This window comes from Canis aureus, chromosome 27 (assembly GCF_053574225.1).
Source record: "Canis aureus isolate CA01 chromosome 27, VMU_Caureus_v.1.0, whole genome shotgun sequence".
Classification (NCBI taxonomy): Eukaryota; Metazoa; Chordata; class Mammalia; order Carnivora; family Canidae; genus Canis; species Canis aureus.
In genome coordinates, this window is record NC_135637.1 from 4,836,665 (window position 1) to 4,859,944 (window position 23,280).

Sequence of the window (23,280 nt, forward strand, 5' to 3'; positions counted from 1 at the left end):
TTTGTGGGAAAGCCTGTCTAGCTTGTGATGATGATGGCATTTCCCTTCGACAATTCTCCAAAAGAATTCTGGAACTCACACAGTTAGTGACGGGTTCCTTTTCTTTGGTTATAAGGAAACCTGTTCAAGTGCAGGCTCTCCTGGGGCAACTGACCCTGTCCGCAGCAACATCGTGGCTATCATCTTCCCGCCGTCTCCCCAGAGGCTGTGACCATCTGGGCGATGGGGCATGGGCTGCCCTAGGGACATGCTGTCGGGCTCAACTATCTGCACACTACAAGCCACTTGTAACCCATCCTTTATCTGGAGGCGGCTCAGAGGGCTGCTGCTTCCAACGCCCCAGCAGATGGCAGCACCCAGAGCCCACTGCGCAGGGCAAGAGGGGCACCTGCACCCAGCAGCCTTCACGGGTTCAGGCATTAGGGCATTAGAAGAGGGGCCCTGCCCAGCCAGGGAAGGGGGATCCCGTGACAGGGGCAGAGAGGAGCCCTTCCCCTCCGAGGACCAGCCTCTCCCCATGGTCTGGGTGAGCTGACCCAGCATGAGGCCACAAGGGCCAGGAGCTGACCTGGCCAGTGAGAGACCAAGGTGATGGGGCCACCACGATGAGCGAGGCCAGATGGGCACATGACCCAAACGGGCCAATCACAGACCCCCCCCCCACCAGTGTCCACAGAGCCACGTGAGCAGACCTAGCCAATGACAGAGCAGGGTGCTCTGGCCACTGTGATTTGGGGAGCCAGGATGGGCACAGGATCCAAGTGGGACAATCACAGCTCTCCCTGAGTTTCCACGCCCATGTTCGGGCATGAGGCTGTTGTCCTTTTGGAACCTGAGGCACCCAAACGGCCGGGTCCTGAGCCCCCAGAGCCGCCAGGCCTCCGCAGAGAGCCCTGCTCAGAAAGGGGCCAACACGGAGGAGTGCATGGGCAGGGGGTGCAGCGAGCAGGTCAGAAACACTTCTCCCACCCCCGTCCCAGTCCGGGGTTCAGCCATGGCCTGCAGCCCTCCCAGCCCCCTACCCTCGGCCGAAGCACACGGTGGGCAGCAGCGCTCAGGCGCTGAAGGCACAGGTCCTTGGCTGCCGACGCGGTCCCCAGGCCACTGTCTGTCAGCCCGCTGAACCTCCTCCCCGCCGTGACCCACTGTGACCCCACTGTGTGACCCCCAGACACTCACGTGGTCTTGGCGGGCAGGATGTTGTCCAGGTAATCATGCATCCTATGGTAGAGAAGGCCCACGATGGTGACCCAGGCTAGGGAAGAAAAGGGGCCGAACACCTATCAGCCTCCAGCGAACCGCCCCAGCCAAGCCCACGGGCCCCACCCCTCATACTCCAACCAGGGGGCTCCTGGGGGCAGTGAGGGCTTCTCTGTGAGCCTGAGCATCTCTGTGACCCGGCAGCTCTGGACGCAGCCGTGGCAATGACCACCCGCACCTCCCCTGAACTGACTCCAGACACGCAGATGCTGCGGCTCCTGGGAGAGCCTGCCTCGCCAGGAATGCTACAGGTTCTCAAGGCAAGAGGCCCTGCAATCTGTCACACAGCGCCAGTGTCCAGCCTTGTCCTCTGGGTGAGCATGTCCCCTCTGCTGTTGTCATGTGAGCATTTGCAGCCCCGCAAACACCTGAGCGAGGCAGCGGGTGCGGGATTTACAAGTGGTGGTGACCACACAGGTGTCCTTCCTGCCTTTCCACTATATCCCACTTCTGCTATCTGATGGCTTTGAAACAGGAATCATGTTCTGTGCTGTGTCCCGCACTAGCTTAGCAGAGGATGCTTGGGGAAGGAGGGGATGAACTGGCTTCTGGAGTTGGGCGGGGATATTCGTGAACATGTTAGAATTTCAGGAATGTACTTAGCATCATATCGCTCTCACAGTGTGCCAGGTAGTTGGGCTTTGCTCATTCAATTCCCGAAACAATATCATGAGTCCAGTACTAACATTATCCCTGTTTTATAGATGAGGAGACTGTAACACAGGCAGGTTCAGTAACAACCAGCAGCTGGCTGAACCAAGAATTCCAGCCGCCAGTTGGTCCTTGTGACCAATAAGTTCTGCTGCCACAGAGGCAGCACATGAGGCTGCCACCCTGCTAAGTGTGAAAAACCATGGATTTCTAGATCATGCAGCCGAGCTGAGTGGTACGAGGTGACCAAAGATCATGTCAGATTTTAGCATCTTCTCCAGACACCCCCCGTTCTGGGGTTCCCCCCATGTGTCAGGAGTGTCATTTGACATCTCCAGGCACCTTTCACACAGGTGACAACTCCTTGCTGGGGAGGAGAAACCGTGATCCTACACCACCCAGGCTGCCCTTGGTACCCAGTCTCTAAGGCAGAACTCTGGGAATCACACATCATCTGGACAGATTGTCAGGAGCTGAGAATCCAAGACTCCCCTCAGGCTGCCTGAGGGACAAGCCTGTGGACGCATTCACTTTTCAAGGGACCAGAGGGGACTGTCACCACAGCAGAAATGGCCACGGCTGCCTGAGCCCCCTGAGATGAAAGTAGAACCTGGACCCCTGGACAGACAAACCCCTCACCTAGCCTGAGGCCACCCTGCACGGGGTGGGTGAGGTGGCCACATCTCTTCACATTTTGCTGACGCATCACTGTGCAAATCTGGGAGGACACAGGTGTCCTTCACAGTGAACCAGAATCACCCAGAGAGCCTGTCCAAATGCACATTCCCAGCCTTCCAGTCCCAGTTCACCAGGCTGGGGTACACTTGGAATCAGCATTTTGAGTGAGATCTCAGGCACTTCCCAGGACACCCTGAGAAATGTTGGCCCAGAGCCACTCCTGCAGGAATAGGCAAGCAGGCTCCAGGGTGGTCCTCCACCAGGTAACAGCAGACAGCATATCTACAAGGGCCACACCTGAGACAGCTGAGTCCCGGGGGTCCTGGGGTAGCTCAGCAGCAGCACTCACCTTGGCTGCGGAAAGCGTCATGGGGAACCTTGATGTAGCTCTGCCCCTGGGCTGGGAAGCGGTAGTGGGAGGAATTTATGGTCTCGGGTAGGAGTTTGGCCACAGAAAACTCTGAGAACAAGCCAAAGACAAGAAGCCAGTCAGTAAGCTCCACAGCGCAGGAAATTAGGCTGTAAAACCCCATCTGCTTCTGCTTTTGTTAACAGAACAAGCTCCCCTGGGCAGTGTAATTACCTCTAGACAATGACAACCTACAAAAAAATAAGAGTCCAGGGAAGTCATTTCCACTGTATGGCTGACACAACCATCAGACCCACACGCTGGAGGGGCTTGTGGCCTGAGGCGACCCCTCCTTCCCTCCGGGCAGCCCATCAGCTCTCAGGGCTTCCTCCTGACACACAGGAGGAAGAAGTTGCTGGAGATGCTGGCCTTCCAGCCACCAGTGTCATGTACAGATTGACTCTCAGCCGACAAGTGTTCACTAAAACTAACCTACATTCGGCCTGTGTCCCAGAGTTTGGTTCTTGTGCTGGAGTATTAGCAGTGCAAAGCTCCTGAGATAAAGGCTTTTCAAATGGAGGGGCCATTAAGTCAGCATGTGGGGGACTATACACCAATTACCTCGGAAAAACAGGTTTAGACCAAGCCTCCAGGCGGCCCTCGGAAACCTGATTCTGCACCTTTTATTCTACAGGCACCCAAAGGAGCTGCTGCTTTTTGACTCTTGTTCTAAGCAGAAGAACTGTCACATGAGCTCATTCTGGCTCCCAAGTCACAATCAAATGCTTCTGTGACTTTGCGTCCACATCACAGCTGACCACCTGTGCCCCAATCTCACTGCCCCTCCAAAGTGTAATTTTGCATAAGGGCAACATAGTTTAGGAAAGCAGAGAGGTCTGAGCTGATGGTGTGTTTACTGCTACGTGTGTGTGTGCACCTGTGTGCGTGCACACCTGCACGTGTTTGCACCTTTGTGCAAGTGTGTGGGCACCTGTGTGAGTGTGTGTACACTGTGTGTGCGCACGTGCAAGTGTATGCGTGCATCCATGCAGATGTGTACATGCAGGCGTGTGTAGGTGAGCACGGGGCCGTCAGAGCAAACCTCACAGGCCAGCTGCCTTCCTGAGTCCCCAGCCCCTGCACCAAAGGCCCCATCCCACACCCAGCTGACAACTACCTGCCATGGAAGAGGAGCCTATGATGGTGACCTGGGGCTCGTTGGTGACCAGGCTGGAAGAGATGTGGCCCATGACAGTGTCAACAGTCTCTATCAAGCCCACCACCATAGCATTGTCCTGGAAACAACACAACACAAGGAAACTGAGAAAACAGAACCTGCACAGTGACCATTCTGAAGCCTACCCTCCAAACACATGCAGCCTGGCCCTGACACCACCAGCACCCTCCAAAGGAAGAATGCCCTGTGTCTGTGGTGGCCTAGGCAGGCCGCCTGTCCCCTCAATGAGCAGATGAGCAGGAGCAGGGGAGAGCCCACAGCACTACCCTTCTCACAGGCAAAGAAGTGGCCAGTGAGGTCACCCACCCAGCTGACCTGGTAGAGAGCAGACATCCCAGTCACCTGGCCGTCAGCCACAAGGCTTCTATGCTTAGACACAGGTCACAGAGACCTGGTGCTAGCTACCCTATGGACTCACCTCAGCAAAGCTCTGACCAGCCCCCACCTTGCCCCCTTCCGTTTCAGGAGGAGAGGGCTGATTGCCCCCCAAATGCCCTCCAGAACAAGGACACCAGAAGCTTCATCCTATTCTCCATGCAGGGGAGGGATGCTTTGGAGGTGCCAGCGCCCCAAATCCTCTCTGGCCTCTTCAAACCCCCTGGTGCATCCCTTCCCTCCAAAGGCCATCTTCACTCATTCTGATTCCCCAACACAGAGAGGATCCCAGGGGTCCCTCCTGGTCATTCCATATCTCAGCAGCAGCTCAGATCCAGCTGATGGGCCCTCGTCAGGCACACCACTACAGGGACAGGACCTTTCAGTGCCCTGGGTGTGCGGTGGCTGTGCCTCTCTGCCATCATGCCCTTTGCCTCCTTCCTGCCTTTCTGAAAAGCATCTGTCTGCTAAGGATCCTTAGCGCTCTCTCACAGATGCACACTCCATGAGAATCTAATGAGCTGGGAATAGAACATTGAGGCCAATTTTAGACATTTTCATTGAGGCCTGTGGCCTGATTTCAATCAGCAAAGCATGGCTAAACACATAGAAATCTGTGTCTCTCTGTAGTTCTGTGGGCAGTAGCTGATTAATACCTTCTCTTGAATGCACATTAGAGCCTTCCTAAGTCTGAATAGTTTCATGATTATTCATATTTTGTGGCAGAACATTAAGAAAAAATTACTTTATAATGATGCTGATAAAATAGGTCTGCTCAGGTCCTCCACTGGCCATTTTTTGGGGGTTCCCCATGCCGCAGTTCTGTACACAGAGTCCCTCTAGAAGCCTCCAGTCCCTCTGGATGGTTGTGCATTTTAAAAAAAAGAATTTGTTTCTAGGTAATACTAGATCAACTGTAAATTCAAATCCCTTGTTTTCCTCCCTTTGCTAGTGTTAACTCCATCTCATTCCATTTGAAACTGTTTAAATAAAAAGTTCATTAAATGTAAACCATACAGCAATCTCATTAATAACATTTCTGCCTCAAACTGGCAAATATTTTTTAAACCTTATAGGATATCAGGAGAATGAGCACTTTAATATTACAATGGTGTGGTTGCAACTCTGCTAAGCAAGGCAGTTGAGAGTCCTCCCCACTGCTGGACTTTGGAAGTCATGTTAAGACCACAGCATCAGAAAATGGACAGAGCCAGGACCCCAAAGTCACTGGACTGAGAGGCTCCTCGGACCCACTCCAGACTTTGCATGAGTGAGAAGTAAGTTTCAACTGTGCTATGCCACTGAGATGCAGGGGTCTATTTGTTACTGCAGCATAGCCTAGCCTAGCCTGACTGATCTCCCTACTGTCAGTGGAAACTGTCCTGCAGAGTCAAAGACAACCAGGTTAAATCAGACACACAGCGTATTTGTAGACTATGTAGGCAGGTAAGTGAAATAAAAGCAGAACGGGAAGGGGTGTGCTCAGGGTCGTGGTCCACCTTAGGACTTCAGGTATCTATTCTTTTATACATTTTTTACTATCTACAGTTTCTACCTTCACAACATATTAACTTGTTTTATTCATTAAATAGTAGGATCAATTAAGTTATTTTTAAAAAGAAAAAATTCTATTCTCCTTTCTAATTCTTTGGAGTTCAGGGGGAAAAGAAGCTTTTTTGGTTTTTACATTTATAACCATGAAATACACATTGTCACGTGTTCTACTTTTTTCACTTAATCTAGTGATCTTTAAACATAAAACATGTTTTTTTTTATTACTACTCAAGAACAATGTGATGGTAAAACATATCTTATTAAAATGATAAACAGAGGGATCCCTGGGTGGCGCAGCGGTTTGGTGCCTGCCTTTGGCCCAGGGCGTGATCCTGGAGACCTGGGATCGAATCCCACGTCGGGCTCCCAGTGCATGGAGCCTGCTTCTCCCTCTGCCTGTTTCTCTGCCTCTGCCTCTCTCTCTCTCTCTCTCTCTCTCTGTGACTATCATAAATAAATTTTAAAAAATTAAAAAAAAATTTTTAAAAAAATGATAAACAGAGGTCAACCAAGTATACACTCAGGAAGAAATGCAACCATTTCCTTGCTTGGTGTTGAGGAGAATAATGTATCACTGACACATTCTTGAGCCATACAGAAGACATGATACTTCACATCAGTTGTATCTGGTCAAAATGTGCTCTAATATTTCAGATTACAAAACTAAAAGATGCATCATTTCTCTTCAAGATGTGAATTGGGCCATATTTACACCAGTTCTAGGAAGTCACAGTGGTTCCCAAAGTGCATACGTTTTGAAGATCAAAATGTTCTTTTTTCTTACCTCTGATACATCAATCCAACTGGGCAGTTGAAGAACCTCTTCCATGGCTTTTAAGAAAGCCTAAAGGCAGACAAAATGACACTTCTTAGCATGTATCCTTAATCCTCAAAATCTCAAGACCTTTGATTACTCCATGTCTATTAAGCAATGGCTGGTTTGGATTTTACATGTAGTAATAAACAAAAATAGCTGATATCAGCATATTGGGTTATATTTTACAAGGTCCTTCAGGCCTACTATCTTACTTGTTCCCTGTGACAATCCATTCATCAGTGATAAGCATTCAGCTTAGTCATGGAGACTAAGGCACACACAGTGCCTAGGAGATAGAAGCAGCCCTCAGTAAATGACGGTTGAATGAATAAATGAATGAATGAACGGATGAACAAATCATGGCCCACTGAATATGCTTTCCTTGGGTAGAGAAGCCAAGCTGACATAAAACCACATGTGTTCATTGGAAATTACCTCTCCATAAAGAAGTTACTTGGGGACCTTTGGTCAAATCACCTTAAAATCATATTTGGTTTGGCTCACCATTTAAAAAAAATGAAATTAGCTTTTGACATTTTCAAATTGGAATATTTAAATGAAAATGTTAATTTCCTGCTTCTTTTGAGAAAAGCAGAAGCTTTGACCACCCCTAACCCACAGTCCCACATGGCCACCATTGGCAAAAGTGAAGCAGCAGCTTAATCAAACGTGTTCCTCAGTGTACCCTAGTCCTCGCCACTCCCTACTGCCTGACACCTAGTCTAGTCCCTCATTTACATCACTCATATCAGCCTTTAACTGTTTGTCTTCTATTGTAGACACAGAATTAAACTTAGAGCCTGAACTAAATCTCCCACATTTCCACCAAACCGCCATTTCCAGAAAAATCACATTCTTCCTCACTTTTAGACACTAAATATTTAGAGAATACATCATCAAAACCCCTCACTCCTTTATTATCTTTGATAAATACTTATTAAGACCCTGAAGGACAAAGCCTTAAGAACTAAGGATGAACAAAATATTGGACTTGAGGTCTAGTGGGGAAAATTTATAATCTAGTGCAGGAGTCAGCACTTCCTTAAAGAAAGATCACCTAGTATTTAGGCTTTAAGGCCATACAGTTCTGTCAGAAACACTCAACTCTGTCATTGTAATAAAAATGCAGCCACAGACACATAACTAAATGAGCATGTTCCAATAAAACTTTCTTACAAAAACAGGCAACACAGATTCGGCCTAATGGCTATAAACTGCTGACTTGTACTTTAGAGCAGTTTGGTGACATAAAAATATAATGTGAGCCACATTTCAACTTTTAAACTTTCTAGAGGCCATATTTTATTTAATTTTTTTGAGAGAAAGCACAAGTTTGCACAGGAGCTGTGGGGAGCCGGGGGGAGGCTGGAGAGGGAGGAGAATCCGGATCTCAGGACCCTGAGATCATGACCTGAGCCAAAACCAGGAGTCAGGGTTTAACCAACTGAGCCATCCAGGTACCCCTCTAATAGCCATACTCTAAAAGAAAAAAAAAAAAAAAGGTGAAACTAATTTTCATTAGTTTTTACAAAGTAATTTTTACTTAGTCCAATATATCTAAAATAGCACTTCAACATGCTAATATAAAAATTATCAATTCAATATTTTACATTCTTTTCTGTGTCCTCAGTGTTAGAAATCTGGCGTGTATTTTAAGCACATCTCAGTCTGAGTTGACCACAGCTCAAGCCCTCCCCAGCTGGATGTGGCTAACGGCCCCCTATCAACTGGCACAGGACCTGACTTCTCACCATTTTCCTGCCCGATTGCTAGCGCTGAGAAGCCAGGGGACTTCATGGAAAATTAGATATTACTTCTCATGGAATCAGAGATGGGCAGGATTCGGGGCCAATCTGCAGGATTCCTCTGCAGGACACCCGGAGTCAGATCTCTCCACTGAGGTCCACGTCGGAAGTCCCAAACCGAGGGCCCAGAGGCTGAATGCGCCTCACAAATCTGCACGTAAGATCCAGGTACGGGGCCTCCCTTGCACAAGCGGAAGGGGCAGCCCTGCAGGTCAAACCCGGGGCTCCGAGCAGCGAGCCGCCACCGCTACGGACCGGCCGCCGTCCCTGCTCCCCGCCCCGCTTGCGGGCCCTGAGCACTTGGCCCGGGCAAGGCCAGGTGGCCCAGGGAGAGGCAGGGGAGAGAGGAAAGCGGAGCTTCCAGAGGAAGTTTGCCGTGCTGACCTGCAGTGGCGCCTACGCTCCAACAGGCACCCCCTCTCGGCTACAGACAGGCCCTGGCCTGGGTCCCCCACACGCCGCGGACCCTCGGCACCTTTGAACCCAGAAGTGCTCCCGCCCCGCAGCCTCGGCCCCGCCCCGCAGCCTCGGGCCCGCCCACACTCCTTGTGATTGGCTGAGCCGTCGTGCCCCGCCCGCTCCCCTGGGCCGGCGGTCACGTGACCGAGCTCCGCCCAATGAGCTGCGACGGGAGGTCTGCACACGGACCGCGGGAAAGACTCTCCTTCCGGGTCAAGACGCGTGGCCTCGTGGACTCCCTCAGGCACCGGCTGCCGGCGCGGGGCCTGGGGGCGGGTTGTCCCCGCCATTGGGTAACACGGAACTGTGCTGCGGCCGCAGGCCCCTGCTGTGCGGGAAGACCAAGCACCGGAACCCGGCACCCGCAGTGAAGCAGGCGGCCACCTGCCTGCACATACTCAGGGCTGGTGCGGGTTGTGGGCAGCCGGAGCCGCTCTCCTGGGAGGCCGAGGAGGTAGGGCGGCGGGGAGACCGGGGAGGAAGGGGGGCGGCGGGGGCCGTGGGGAAGCAGGCACAGCGCCAGGCCTCAGACTCCGCAGGCCGCGTGCGCCGCGCACGCCTGCACCCGGCTGGCCCCAGGGGTGGATGGGGACGCCTGGGAGGCTGGCTCTGGCTTCTCCCCGCGGGGGCAGGGGGCCGACGATGCCCTCTCTCCACGTGGGGGGCATCCCGCGCGTCTTTGCACGTGCTCCTCGGACCTGCCATCAGCCAGCAAGCCTGGCGGAATGAAGGAGCCTCCCAGAGCGCTCGCCGCGCGCCAGACGCTGCTCTCTGCAGGCGCACGAGCGCAGTCTCCTGTTGTCTCCCCGTATTGCCGCAGAACAGAGTGACCAAGGACACAGGGCACAGGGCAAGGAACCCTCGGGGAGATACAGCCCTGCACCCTGCACCCTGCCCCCCGCACCCAACGTGGGACACTTTCCAGAAAAAACCCGCCCAGACATGCCTTCCCTCTCCACTTCAGCCAAGAGCCCCGGTGCTGAGATGGAAGTTAAGGCCACAGGAACCTTACCACCTCTATCTACCTCGACCCAGGAAGTATTTGGAGCAGAGTGGAAAGCAACCACACCTTGATTCCATGCCATAAATGGCCAGTTCACAAAGTGCTCTAGGTAACTTTGGCAATTCCCACCGGCCCACAAGTCACAACACTGTGGGTCACAGTGTGTGCAGACTGCAGCCTAGGGCTCCACAGCAACATGGACCCAAGACCCAGTCCCACCCTTTACCAGGTGCCGAGGTAGCCAGCAGAGTTTAGAACCAGAGATGCACGCCCAGATGGCCTTTGGCCAGGTAGATGCCGAGGTGGGAACATGACATGAAGGGCTAAGGCAGGGCTAAAGAGGCCCCAGCCAGCTGGGTAAGCTGGCTGGAGAGGCCACCCTATCCAGTTATGCATGAAAGTCTAAAATGCAGACTTTTATGTAAAAGCTCCTAACTTTTCTATAACTTTGTGCAGATTAAACAAAACACGCCTGTGGGCCAGGATCTGGCACTTTGTCATCCCTGATCAGCTAAGCACAGAAATGACTAGCTTTACCTTGGTGAGGTTCAGTGCCATTTCCTGTGACAGAGGCTTATCAGGTAATTTGTGAGACATGTTTTGCAGATAACTCAGTACAATTCCTGGACTCTGGAAGTTTTTTCTTTTCTCTGTCAAGTTGGTTATGATAGGATGGTAGGCATTGGTGGGCATCTGAAAGAAATGAGAGGCGTGAGTTCCGGCTAGGGACGAAAGCCAAGAAATCCCCTGGAAGTTCAGTGTGTCCTTTTGGTCTCGTGCCTCTTAAAGCCTATGACAACGGCAGTTGCACCTACTGCATATCAGGAGGCACTTTTGTGACACTAACACATACTAACTAACCTTTCATCCTCTGGACAACCTCAAGAAATATGTGACTACTTGAAAGATAAAACCAAGCACAGAAAGGCTTACCCAGAAATAAATGTGGAATTGGGGTTTGAACCCACATAGATGGTGTAAGAGTCTGTGCCCTCACTATTCCCATAGATTTCCCAAGTGAGGTGTAGTGGTGTGATTACAGGTAATGGCAGAGTCCATTTCTGTATGGACTGATCTTTCCTCAAATGTTGGGAGAAGCGGCAGAAAGAAAACAAGCATCAACACAGGTCCTGCCTGCCCAGAGATACTCTCAGCATTTGTGTCCCTGGACAGTCTGCTTTACTTCCTTTTGACCCCTGAGGCCACATAGCAGAGGGTTTTCCCTTTAGTCAGCCTGGGTATCCAGAATTCATGCCAAAGTTAGCTTCTCCTCCAGGGATGATTTCTTCCCAGACGCTAGACTGCCTACTGAAATTCAGTCCTGGCATAGAGGCTAAGCAGAAATTCTTCAACAAGGGGAGACGGAGCCGAAGTCAAAGTGCATGCTCACCATGGTGTTGGCTGGAGGTGTCATGAAGAAGCTTTGTGGTGTTGAAGACAACAAAGCATGCTTTCCTGGAAAAAAATCAGTAACGCTTAATTAAGGCCTGAAACATGGTCAGTCTTTCACCATGAGGAAGACCTGTCTTTGTTCAAAATTCTTCAGCTTCAGACACATCCAAGAGAGCCTGAGAATGTTTTGAGTAGGAATGGTGCTGGAAAGATAAAGGGCTAGTAAATTAGCTCAATAGACAAGATTGTATGGATTTTCCCAGGTCACATTACTTTCCTATTTATGTTTCAAATTGCTTTTGAACACCCTTCATGCAAGTCATCATATAAACGATGATTTTATACAAGCATTTACTGATTTCAAATAAATAGAGAACCAAAAGAAACAGCCTTCAACTACGTCTGGACTAGTTGAAGATGGAATAGAGAGGGCTGTTAATCTCTGGGCTGGGACGAACAATCCGTCCAGTCAAGCCTTCTTCCCAGACAGGTAAAACAAGACAAAGTAGTGGGGGGACTCTCCTCCTGAGCCCCTTCAACCCTGAGGATTCTAGTTCTTTCTACTCCATTTGGTTAATCATAAGTAATTACAAATAATGAAGATATCCAGCACCAAAAGCCATATTTGCTCTGCTCCACCTGTTTTCCACTGATGATTTCTAATTTAGCATTTTCTGGTAAGAAAACAGACTAACTAGATACTCTACCTCATTTGTGGAATATCCCTCAAGGTTGCTTGGGGTGACTTAAGGAAATGACCTCATCACCCCTAGCTAGTTGCAGTAGTAACCGGCCCCCTGGGTTGGGGAGGGGCCAGGTAGCTGGGAGACAGACACGGAAGGGGAGACACTGCCTGAACAACAAGAGCCCCAAACATTCCGTTCCCCAAGTCAGAGCGATATTCATTCAAGTGCCAAGGAGTGACAGAGGAGTCACACTGAATTCACGTATAACTCACATGAGTCCACAAAATAAAGTGCAAGACAGTGAGGATCAGCCTAGCCATCCTGCCCACCCTCAGCTGAGGACCGTGTGAGGCTGAGAGAAGAAGGGAGAATCTTCTGTGTCCTCTGGCAGTCTCAGGTCCCAAAGGGCTCTTATTTTGTTGGCCTCTGTTTGTGTGGGTGTGTTTCTAGTGTCCAAAGATACATACTTGAAAATCAAGACTAGATGCAGCCTTCTACTTCCTCTGGTTCTTTGTGTGGCAAAGCCTCTGTGTGTATTAGAAAAGGTCACCCCATCTGGCCTGTTCTGGCTAATAAATTAGAAGAGGATGCCCCCTCTGGGCAAGTCACACAGAGAAATGCCTGCTCTGAGCACATGTTTTGTGTGCAGACAGGGCTTTATGCAAAGAACAAGTTCTGCTTCCTGCGGACCAGCCCCAGCAGAGCCCTGGCCTGGGGTAAGAGATGCTGGATCTCAGCACAGATGTCTATCTGCCTGCTGCTGACCTGAACCTGTGGCTCTGACAGACTGACCCACATGAGCAGTCCAGGGGACTCCAGGTCATTTTCTATATATGTGCTTTATGTCATGTGACCTGTCTTCAGAACTGAGTCCCCAAGCACTATGGGGTCTGATGGGTCTAGTTCTGGTTCAATAAAGATGCATGCAAATGCTCCCTGGGACACACAGATGTTAATGCAAACACCTTTCCTAAATACCTCCCCCCCAAAAAAAAAAAAAAAAACCAGACACCACCTTCAGAAGGCACAGAGGGCGAGGTGACCTGAAACACTATGTCAGGTGTGGGGCTGATGCTCCTCATCCCTGAGCCCTGGGATGTCCTGGGGACAAGGATTTGTTGGGATAACTGCAAGAACCAGAAACAGCAACACCTCTTTCCAGTGTTAATAAAATGGCAAAGTATCAGGAAGGCAGGATTTTTTTTGAGGCTTTCAATAATACATGTACAGATGACATCTTGGTCTCAAAATGACAAATTTCTGAATCTTGGGCTATAAAATGCAGGAGATTGACATCCTTTTTTATTATACAGGACCTATATATTGTCCTTATGTCACTTGTGTGAAAGGAATGAATTCTACTTTCTCAGTGAAAAATGGGTGTCAAAGGCTGCAATGGACAGAGACTTCCTGCAAGCACAGTGACTGTGCCCTGCTTCCAAGACCAGCAGCCACAGTCATCTTTGGGGAGGCTGACCACACTGCCATGTCAGGTGGACTATGATGCAGACTTAAGGCAATCAGCATATTCTCCACCCTCAGCCACAGTACTTGGTTTCTGGGAAACACCAGATCAATCTGATGAAATGAGAGTCATGGCCAGCCCTGCTGCAGGAGATGACAGAAAAAGGAAGCCCTTCGTCTTCGGCAGAGGATGGGATGGAGCCCTGGAGGGAATGGCAGCCATGCTGGCACCACAAGAAGGAAGCAGAGAACACAGAAATTCCTAATGATATGTGAAAACCTAGAGCAAACGGGTCTTGAAGCAGATTTTCTCTTCTTGTTTCCATTGTGTGAGATTTTTTAACTTTGGCATAAGTCACATTAGTTGTGTTTTCTGTCATGTAACCACAAACCCCTAACAGCTAAGGGATTTACTGTCAGAAGTTGAGGGGCGGCAAGCCTTTCAGCTCCTGGTCCTGGCATTCCCCTGCTGCTCTGGTGTCCACGCAGTGGCCAGCTGACAAATGTTTATGAGTGACTGTTGTTTTCTGGCAGATTATTTCTTGTTGAAATAAAGATTCAGTACATTCATGTGTTGGCAGAATGAAAATGGAATGAAGGGAAAGTATTAATCTTAAAAACAGTGAAAATGTTGCAAAAACCTGCCCCATGGCATTCTGCTGATGCCTTACACCTGTCACATGATATCTCCATAGCCCCCAGCTTTCTGGGACATAGGTACTACTATTTCCATCATTTCAAAAAAAAAAGAGTGCTGTGACTTGGAAAGATTAAGACACAAAAAGTCACATATTACATGATTCCAGGTATGTGGAAGACCCAAACAACAGAAGTCTGTAGACACAGAAAGTGGATTGGGGTGGCCAAAGGCTGGGAGGGGAACACAAGGAGCAGTAGCTGGTGGGTGCTGGGTTTCTTTCAGGGTTCTGAGACTGTTTTAAAACCAGAGAGGATGGCTGCACAATGTAGTGAACATAGTACCACAGGACTGTATACCTTCAAATGGTTGAATTTATGTTACATGAATTTTACCTCAACAAAAGTAATTTCCCAAGTCCCACAGGTCATCATGGCTGAGTGAAGATTTGAACCCAGGCTTCCTGTCCCTCAGGCCCTATTTCTGAACAACCACTCTGTACTGAGCAAGAAGGGGGCATCCTTTGGGGTCCCTGAGCACCCACCAGAGTCTGGCATACAGAAGGCACCCGATAAACATTTGTTGATCAAATGCATTAATGGATCTGGAATATCTATCCCCAAAGCTGTCTGTAATCATCCATCATGTACAACTTGAAAACCCGTGGTGACCAGCAGGATATTCATCTCAGTGTCTCTCCTCTAAGTTGCCAGTTACTCCATCTTAAGAAACAGGTGTTCTAGAGAAATGACTGTATTTATGAGGTTCATCAGGATTCCTCGCAGCCTGCAGCACAGACGGCCACCTCAGGAGAGTGGAAAGTGAGAAATGCTAGTAAGGGAGGTGGACAGAAGGAGCCTTTCCCTTCCAGAGATGGGCAGAGCTGGCCTGAGCCCTCCCCGCCATGCCCACTGACCAATGGCAGCTGTGAAGTACATCGCGATCTCGTCCGGGGTCAGGACCCGCTCCCAAATGATGAACTCATCAAAAGCTCCATCTTCATAATGCTTGGTCTCATCCTGCTCAGACCCTATCACGAGGTTGACGCTGGGCTCCCCGTAGGCATGAGATACTTTGCCACTTGGGTCAGAGGTGCTCAGGGTCCCATTGACGTAGACTTTCAAACCCTCCTTGGATTTCCATGTAAACAGGACATGAGTCCAGTAGGGACCTAGAGAGAGCAAAGGTCACTGTTCTGCTGATGTGAGAAGAGCTCCCCATGCATGTGTCTCCCAGTTGTTAAGCACATCCCTTTTGAGATGATTAGTCACTTTTAACCTTGGTGGTGAGTCATAATATGGATCACTTTCCTGAGTCTTTTGAAGTACAGGGAAGAAATTCCTGCCCCTAAAATCCCAGAAGCAGTCCAAAGAGACCCTTTGCTATTTTAAATTGGATCCTTTGATATTTAAAATTAAAACTAGGGATCCCTGGGTGGCGCAGAGGTTTGGTGCCTGCCTTTGGCCCAGGGCGCGATCCTGGTAGACCCGGGATCGAATCCCACATCGGGCTCCCGGTGCATGGAGCCTGCTTCTCCCTCTGCCTGTGTCTCTGTGCCTCTCTCTCTCTCTGTGACTATCATAAATAAATAAAAATTTAAAAAAATAAAATTAAAAATAAAATTAAAACTAAATAATAGGTAGTGGTCATGACTTGTTCAAAAAAATTTTTTTGGTCCTGCCTAGGCCATCATAGTGCAGGTCAATAAAATCTATGTGGCAATAAAATTTATCTAAGAGCCTGATTCAGCCCACAAAATTTGGTATCCACCTCTGCTCCAACATAGTACATGTGATATTAACCAACACGGTGGTACCATGGTAGGCAGGGCCACCCTCCTGGCTCATTCTCTCTGGCATGAGAACCACGGTCACCAATAAGAGGAATGTTTGTCAGACTTTGACAGAAGCTTGCCCCACAAAGGGCCTCACTTCATTTTGCAAGTGTTGTGTTAAGACATCTCATGGGCTTGCTTTTGAAAGGAACAAGGCAGCTCTTTAAAGGCATGTATCACTTCAAGCCAGGCATCATCTTAAATCACCCAGCAATTGAAACAACCACCCTTTATTTCTAGAGATGGCAACTCCAAGGAGATTTTTCTCCAACCTAAGTCATCAGAATTATACTTTTGGTAAATTGTCCCCAAATCTTCCCTTATAATAATTACAGAAATCTGAGTAGACTCTGGTGCAATTAGCTATTGGGACTGCATCAAAATAAAAGCTTCTGCACAGTGAAGGAAACAACAAAACGAAAGGGAAGCCTACAGAATGGAAGAAGATATTTGCAAATGACATACCTGATAAGAGTTAGTATCCAAAATGTATAAAGAACTGATACAACTCAACACCCAAAACAAATAATCCAATTTTTAAAATGGGCAGAAGATATGAATAGACATTTCTCCAAAGAAGAAGACATCCACATGGCCAAAAGACATAAAAAGATGCTCAACATCACTCATTATCAGGGAAATGAAATTCAAAACACAATGAGATATCACTTCACAGAATGTGTCAGAATGGCTAAAATCAAAAACACAAGAAACAACAGGTGTTGGCAAAGATGTGGAGAAAAAAACCCTTGTGCACTGTTGGTGGCAATGCAAACTGGTGAGGCACTGTAGAGGACAGTATAGAGGTTCCTCAAAAAGTTAAAAATAGAGCTACCCTATAATCTAGCAATTGCACTAGGAGGTATTTGCCCAAAGAATACAAAGATACAAATTCAAAGTGATACATGCATCCCTATGTTTATAGCAGCATTATCTACAATAGCCAAATTATGGAAGTGGCCCAAGTGTCCATGGACTAATGAATGGATAAAGATGGCGGATATATATAATGGAGTATTACTCAGCCATAAAAAGGAATGAAATCTTGCCATTTGCAATGACATGGATGGACCTACAGAGTATAATGCTAAATAAGTCAAGACAAATACCATATGATCTCACTCATGTAGAATTTAAGAAGCAAAACAAAAGGAGACAAACCAAGAAACAGATTCTTAACTATAGAGAACAAACTGGAAGTCAGAGAGAGGAAGGGGTTGGGGGCTGAGTGAAATAGGTGATGGGGATTAAAGAGTACTCTTATCATGATGAAAAATAAAATAATTTTTTAAGAAGATCAAGTTCTGTAAGTCAATCACCCAGCAATTGCTCAGGATTGTGCAGCTCTCTAATTTTGAGTCCCTGGAGAGCGCTTGGGTCCTAAATGGGTCCAAAGTTTTATTGCCTTTGAGTTCAAAGCAAGAATAACAAATTTCTTCAATGAACAAACAATGTATTTGCCAGGCAGAAATGTTTACAATTCTTAAATCACCCAGCAGTTGATTTAAGATTTTCTTCTTCTGGGAAGAAAAACAGAGTTCAGTAGACTTTACCTTAAAATATGTTGAAGAAACCTACTAGGTTTCTACTAGTAGAAACCTACTAGGTGCCCCCATTCAGCATCAGCCCCAAGGAGCAGAGATAAGACTCTTATAGAAGAACCAGACCTTGGGTAGAACATGATAAGCACCATGAACAAGATACAGGTAGTTCTGTATAGGGCAGGGGAGGCAGATTCCCCCTGGCCTGGGGTCAGAGAAAGCAAGTAGGCAAGATTGTCCCAGACCTGTTACAGAGGCAAGGTAGAGGTTCAAGCTTGGGGTGAGTGAGTAAGGCTCCTGGCTCACAGGTAGGATGGTACAGAGAGGGGTCTGACCCAGCCTGTTTGGCTCCAGAGTCATCCATGTCTTTTAACAACTGAGACACACAGCCTCTTGAAATGGCCCAGAAAGTGAATTGTCCTTAATATCTCAGGTACCATTTCCTACTGGAGGCCTTCCTTCTATCCCCCTCCCCCTCCACGCATCCCTCCTAGCCTTCAGCCCAGACTGGACTCACTCTCAATGTCACCCCAATACTTCTCTTCCTTACCCAGTTTCCACTTGAGACCCTATGCTCCTCCAGCTTCCTGCCCCAGGCCTCTGACCCCTGCCCTGTGGCAGGACCTGATCTCATGCCACAGAGAAAGCAGGAATCTCCAGACAGAGCCACATGGCCCTGCAACACCCACCTGCAAACTCCCCCACTGTCTACACAGCCCCATGATGTCCCCCATTCGTCCCAGAGCATCACCACCCTCACCCCCACTTCCTTGCCTAGTCTTCAGCCTCTGTTCCAAAAGATTTTCATATCCTAAATATTGCCATATCTATACCATTTTAAAGGGGAGGAGGAGGAGGAACAGGAGAAGAAGAAAGGCAGCAGGGGGAGAAGAGGGAGGGGAGACGGCCGGAGGGGAGGGAGCCAGGGAGCCAGGAGAGGAGGGAGAGGTAGAAACAGTATCCTGCACAACCTGGTCAAGTCCCATCAGCACTTCCCCTCTAGGACAGGGCAGCTGAGGCCGGCACACAGCTGGGGTGGGAGGGAGTGCGGGCACCTGGCTGCCGGCTGCTGGGCCTCTCCAGCAGGTGTCCCCAGGCAGGCCCTTACCTGGCGGGCTGAAGGTGGCTTCCCACGTCATGGAGTTCTCCCGTGTATACAGCTCCACAGAGCCCTTGCCACCACTGGAGCAGACTTTGAAGCCATCAGAAACTACCTGTCCCCTGTAAGCAGAAGGGGTGGGCCTGGACTGCTCTCCTTGTGTCTTCCAGAAGAAAGAAAACGTGACTCCTGAAGGAAGGGAAGGCACAGGGTCAGGACTGACAGACCACAGAGGGGAACCCGCCCTCAGAAGCAGGTCCTTGTCTCGGCTCCTAACATCCATTTGAGAAGCCATCTTTTTCTCACTCTAGAGATGATGCATGTTCCAATCAGACAATATTTATCAAAGCTCAGTAAGTACTGGACACTTTCCCAGGAGTTCTGAGTGAATCATCTCCTTCAGTATCGTAAACCCTGGTTAACATCCCCATTGTGCAAATGCGGGCACTGGGGCCAGCTTGCCCAAGGTCAGCAAGCCAGCATCGAAGCAGGATCCAAGAGGAAGCCTTGTGGCCCCAGAGCCCACAGATCTCAACAACCTGCACCCTTCTGTCCTTACCCCTCCTTTCTATCCAGAAGCATCCATATGGTCTGTCCCTCTAAAACCTTTCCTGCCAGTACATTTTACAAAGAAAGGGACCAGCTCAAGCATACTAGCTTATAAGCCACATCTTTAAAAAACTTCCTGCATCATGAGCTTCCTCCAATGTCCATAAATAGACTTTTCACACCGTCGTGCTGTATGTCTACACAGTGTTATATTCTAAATCAGGGTCACACAGCTTCCTTCAGCTCTTCATTCTCCAGACAGAACTGGAAGCTAAAACCTTCTGGCATGTTTGGACTCTGTGCCTTTAGGATGTGTTCCTAGTGGGGAATTCCCAGTCCAAAGGGAAGCCCACTTTTAAGGTTTTGGCATTTACAAATAGTTCCAACAGAGGAACAGGGGGAGTCCGCGGAGGCCCTTTGAAGACACCCTGCATCCTACCACGTGAACTAAGTGCTCTTCACTCAGATGTGACTATGAACAAGTTGGCTCCATGGTCACTGCATCTTACCTGAGAGTAAGTCCAGTTCTTGGTGGTGGAGACCCTGTTCCACAGTCACCCTGCAGGCCTGGAGGCCGGACTCCTGGGTGAGGGACATATGGGCGGAGCTGGCCAGAGGCTCAGCTGCATTTCAGGTTGCCTGCCACTGTTTAGAGTTCTGAATCTGAGCCTCTGTCCTGCTTGTCTGACCCCAGTGACATTAACCCTTTCCTTGCATGAGTAACTGTGTGTGTAGATGTGTGTGCCTGTGTGCCAGAGAGCACACACACATGCGAGTGCTGAGCCAGCAACCTGCGTGGACTTCGGGTGGGAGCCAGAAATAATCCCAGCTGCCCTGACCCTCCCAGTCTGGCCCTGAGCAGGAGAGAGGAAAGAGCCTGAGACTCCTGACTCATTGGGGGGTGGGGGTGGCTTTCATGTACAAATGGCACCTAACTTCGACTTTGGGCCTTGTCTTCAGATGAGATTACAGACACAGCCTGAGAGAGTCATTAAATTAGCAGACATTGGCCATCAAATATAAACGTGTGTCCTGTCCAACCACCTTTCCTGTAACACCTTATGGGCTGACACATACATTATAAGCTGTTCAAATGTCTTGTGATCATCAGATTGCATTATACTTTGGTGGGCTTGGAGGTCTAATCTGCTAATGAGAAGCATGTAGAACAGAATAATTTTATAGCCTGGTTTGGATTTTTTTTTAATATAAGAGGAATCTCATAATAAGGGCAGGGGCCTGGCCCTTTCCTTACCTCTGAGAAGCTGGAATAGAACTCCAAGTCATAGGGGTGAGTACTTAGGGCCACTGAGGAAAGCAGACAGCCCCCCAAGTGCCCTGAAGGGCAGAACCCTGGATGGAAGACTGCTCAGAGGCAATGGGCTGGTCCCAGGACCCTTCCCGGAGCCTGCTCCCTGCGCGCCCTTGAAGCAGAGCCCAGCACAAACCACGGCCCTCCTGCCATGCTTCCCTGCTCTCAGAAACAACCCATTTCACCAGGAATCAAACACATGCATTGTGAAATTTTTGTTATGAAATGAATTCCCAGAGGATTCATTAATTTTTTCCAAACACTTTGCTGCATTTAGAAATTCCTTTTATTCAATCCCATCTTGGCCAAATGTCTGTCCAGGAAGAGAAACAAAAATAAGGCAGTCGGTTTGGCATTAGGTAAGGATAAGGCGAGCATTTCATTTTCATCCATGTAACCTGCGTGAAAATCGCTCCCATCTGAGAAATATCCTTATCTTCTAATGTCAGTTCACATCTCCCCAGAGTCTTAGGGAGCCCTAACACCGGCATCCCTGGGAGCGTGGCTCCAGGCACGCAGGTCATCAACCCAAGGAAGAAACAAGTTGAAGGGGTAAAAAGGAAGTGTGATCACTGATAAGTGATACCACACTTCTTTCTCCATATGAGCATTAAATCTGAATCTACCCAAAGAGAAAATGAGGATGCTGTCTTTCTCAGCAAGATCCAGAAAAAAGAATGATGTCTTTCTCAGCAAGATCCAGATGCCATAAGAAGAGACGGATACGGGATCCCTGGGTGGCGCAGCGGTTTAGCGCCTGCCTTCGGCCCAGGGCGTGATCCTGGAGACCCGGGATCAAATCCCACATCGGGCTCCTGGTGCATGGAGCCTGCTTCTCCCTCTGCCTATGTCTCTGCCTCTCTCTCTGTGTGTGTGACTATCATAAATAAATAAAAAAAAAAAAAAAAAAGAGAGACGGATACATTCAAGCAAAGAAATACAAAATTCTGCAAGGCAAATAACTTACCATAACAAAGCCAAAGTACAAATGGTGATCCAGGAAGAAAAAAATACATGTGATACATTTAACAGATACATTTCCTTACTATGTGAAGACACTTCACAGAGAAAAATGTGATCACTAGCATTTAATGGGAATTTCCTAGGAACAAGGAAGATGGTTCTAAGACGAGTCCGTATGTTAATTCTTAATCCTTCCAACAACCCTGTGAAGTAGGTGTGCTCAGTGTCCCCATTTTACAGGCGGGAAAACAGGTAACACGTGCAAGGCCACACAGCTGGTAACAGGCAGGATTTGGACTTGTCAGGGTGATTCTGGACTCTGCACCTGTGATCACCGTGCTGTTCTACTCTCCCCTCCCACAGAGAGGACATTGTGTGTTCAAGAGCACCATCACTCAATTGCTGAACTAGACAAAAAAAAAAAAAAAAAAAACTCAGGAATTACGGGAAGAAAAAAAATGCACAACAAAGACCCAGGCCAAGTAAGGAAGTCTTGGTGAACACACTGTCCTCTCTGTGTGTCTGTGGTGGGTGTGGGTGAGGGAGGAGTCCTTCCAGGTAGAGGAGCAGCCCTTCCCATGCCTTGTGGCCAGCATGGCATCTATGCACCCTTACCCAGGAACAGCACCTCTGTGCCCCAGGGAGAGCCATGCTGCCCACCCGTTTCCTCCAGTTGGGTAGGGCCAACCACACACACCCCAGGCCGACACTGGCGGCACCCATAAGGGTCACGCTGGGCCTGGATGGAACCTCTGGGCCTACAGTGCTCTCCCATCTGGAGAGCCCTGCTGACAAAGGTCAGAGCAAGGAGAGATGCATACTTCTGATGAGAGTATTTGAGCATCTGCACCCAACTTGATGCAGACAGCCACGATGCCCCCCATTCCACCTGCTGTCGGACCCCATGACCCCACCACTCTCCAGCAGAGCCAAGTTCCCCACTGCCTTGTGCCCAACTTGACCCAGAGGGGACACAGAAGTGACATTGGCCCAGCCCCAGCTATGGTTACTGTCTAGCAGCTTCAGCTCTCTGCCTCTTGGAGCTCTGAGCCGACATGGGAGAAGTCCAGACCACACCGCTAAGGAAAGACACCACACGTGCGCGTGCCAGAGTGAGAGGGAGGGAGCGATCCTAGGAATCCAGCCCAGGTGAGCCTTCAGGTGACCCCAGGCCTGGCCACTGTCTGACTGCAGCTGTTGGAGGCCCCCAATGGGAAGGGCCCGCTGAGTCCCGCCAGTCCGTGAAACTGGGAAAAGTGACACCAGTGGTCTTTTGTATTGCAGGGCAATGGCTAACCAAACACAGTCTCACCTGAAGCCATCCCTTCCATGAGCCAACAAATTCCCCCTTTTGTTTAAGCCTAATTGAGTTGAGTTTCTATTGCTCACCATGACTTTTAACTGACATTTCCGTTCCTGACCCCACTGTCCCCCCAGAGGCCAGCACAAGGAGTGCACATGGCTCCCTCCTTCCTTCCTCACCAGCACTTTGGGTAGAGGGTTTGGGAAGGATATACCAGAGTGGCTGCTCCAGACCCTCCATCCTCTCCTGCTTACAAAGGTACTTGGGTCCCGCCAGAGGTGGTCGTGGCCCATATGAGACCATGACAGAGGG

At 49.2% G+C, this 23,280-nt stretch overlaps 1 protein-coding gene and 1 long non-coding RNA gene across 4 annotated transcripts in view; one reads left to right on the forward strand and one right to left on the reverse strand.

Annotated features, from left to right (window-relative positions):
- The window catches only part of ADGRD1 (adhesion G protein-coupled receptor D1), a 122,710-nt gene that overhangs the window by 77,283 nt on the left and 22,147 nt on the right, over nt 1-23,280 (reverse strand). For 2 of the 3 annotated variants that reach the window (XM_077875202.1, XM_077875203.1), the window contains 8 exons: nt 18,851-19,030; nt 15,284-15,538; nt 11,579-11,643; nt 10,726-10,881; nt 6,889-6,948; nt 4,116-4,233; nt 2,939-3,049; nt 1,180-1,255 (listed from right to left, as the gene is read on the reverse strand). In XM_077875202.1, coding sequence (XP_077731328.1) covers nt 1,180-1,255; nt 2,939-3,049; nt 4,116-4,233; nt 6,889-6,948; nt 10,726-10,881; nt 11,579-11,643; nt 15,284-15,538; nt 18,851-19,030 — 1,021 coding nt within the window. The remainder of the gene's footprint in view (nt 1-1,179; nt 1,256-2,938; nt 3,050-4,115; nt 4,234-6,888; nt 6,949-10,725; nt 10,882-11,578; nt 11,644-15,283; nt 15,539-18,850; nt 19,031-23,280) is intronic. The other variant, XM_077875205.1, reaches the window with a different exon arrangement.
- On the forward strand, nt 9,372-14,456 carry LOC144299695 (uncharacterized). The gene is made up of 2 exons (XR_013366358.1): nt 9,372-9,639; nt 13,580-14,456. It is a non-coding gene; the product is annotated as an uncharacterized LOC144299695 (long non-coding RNA).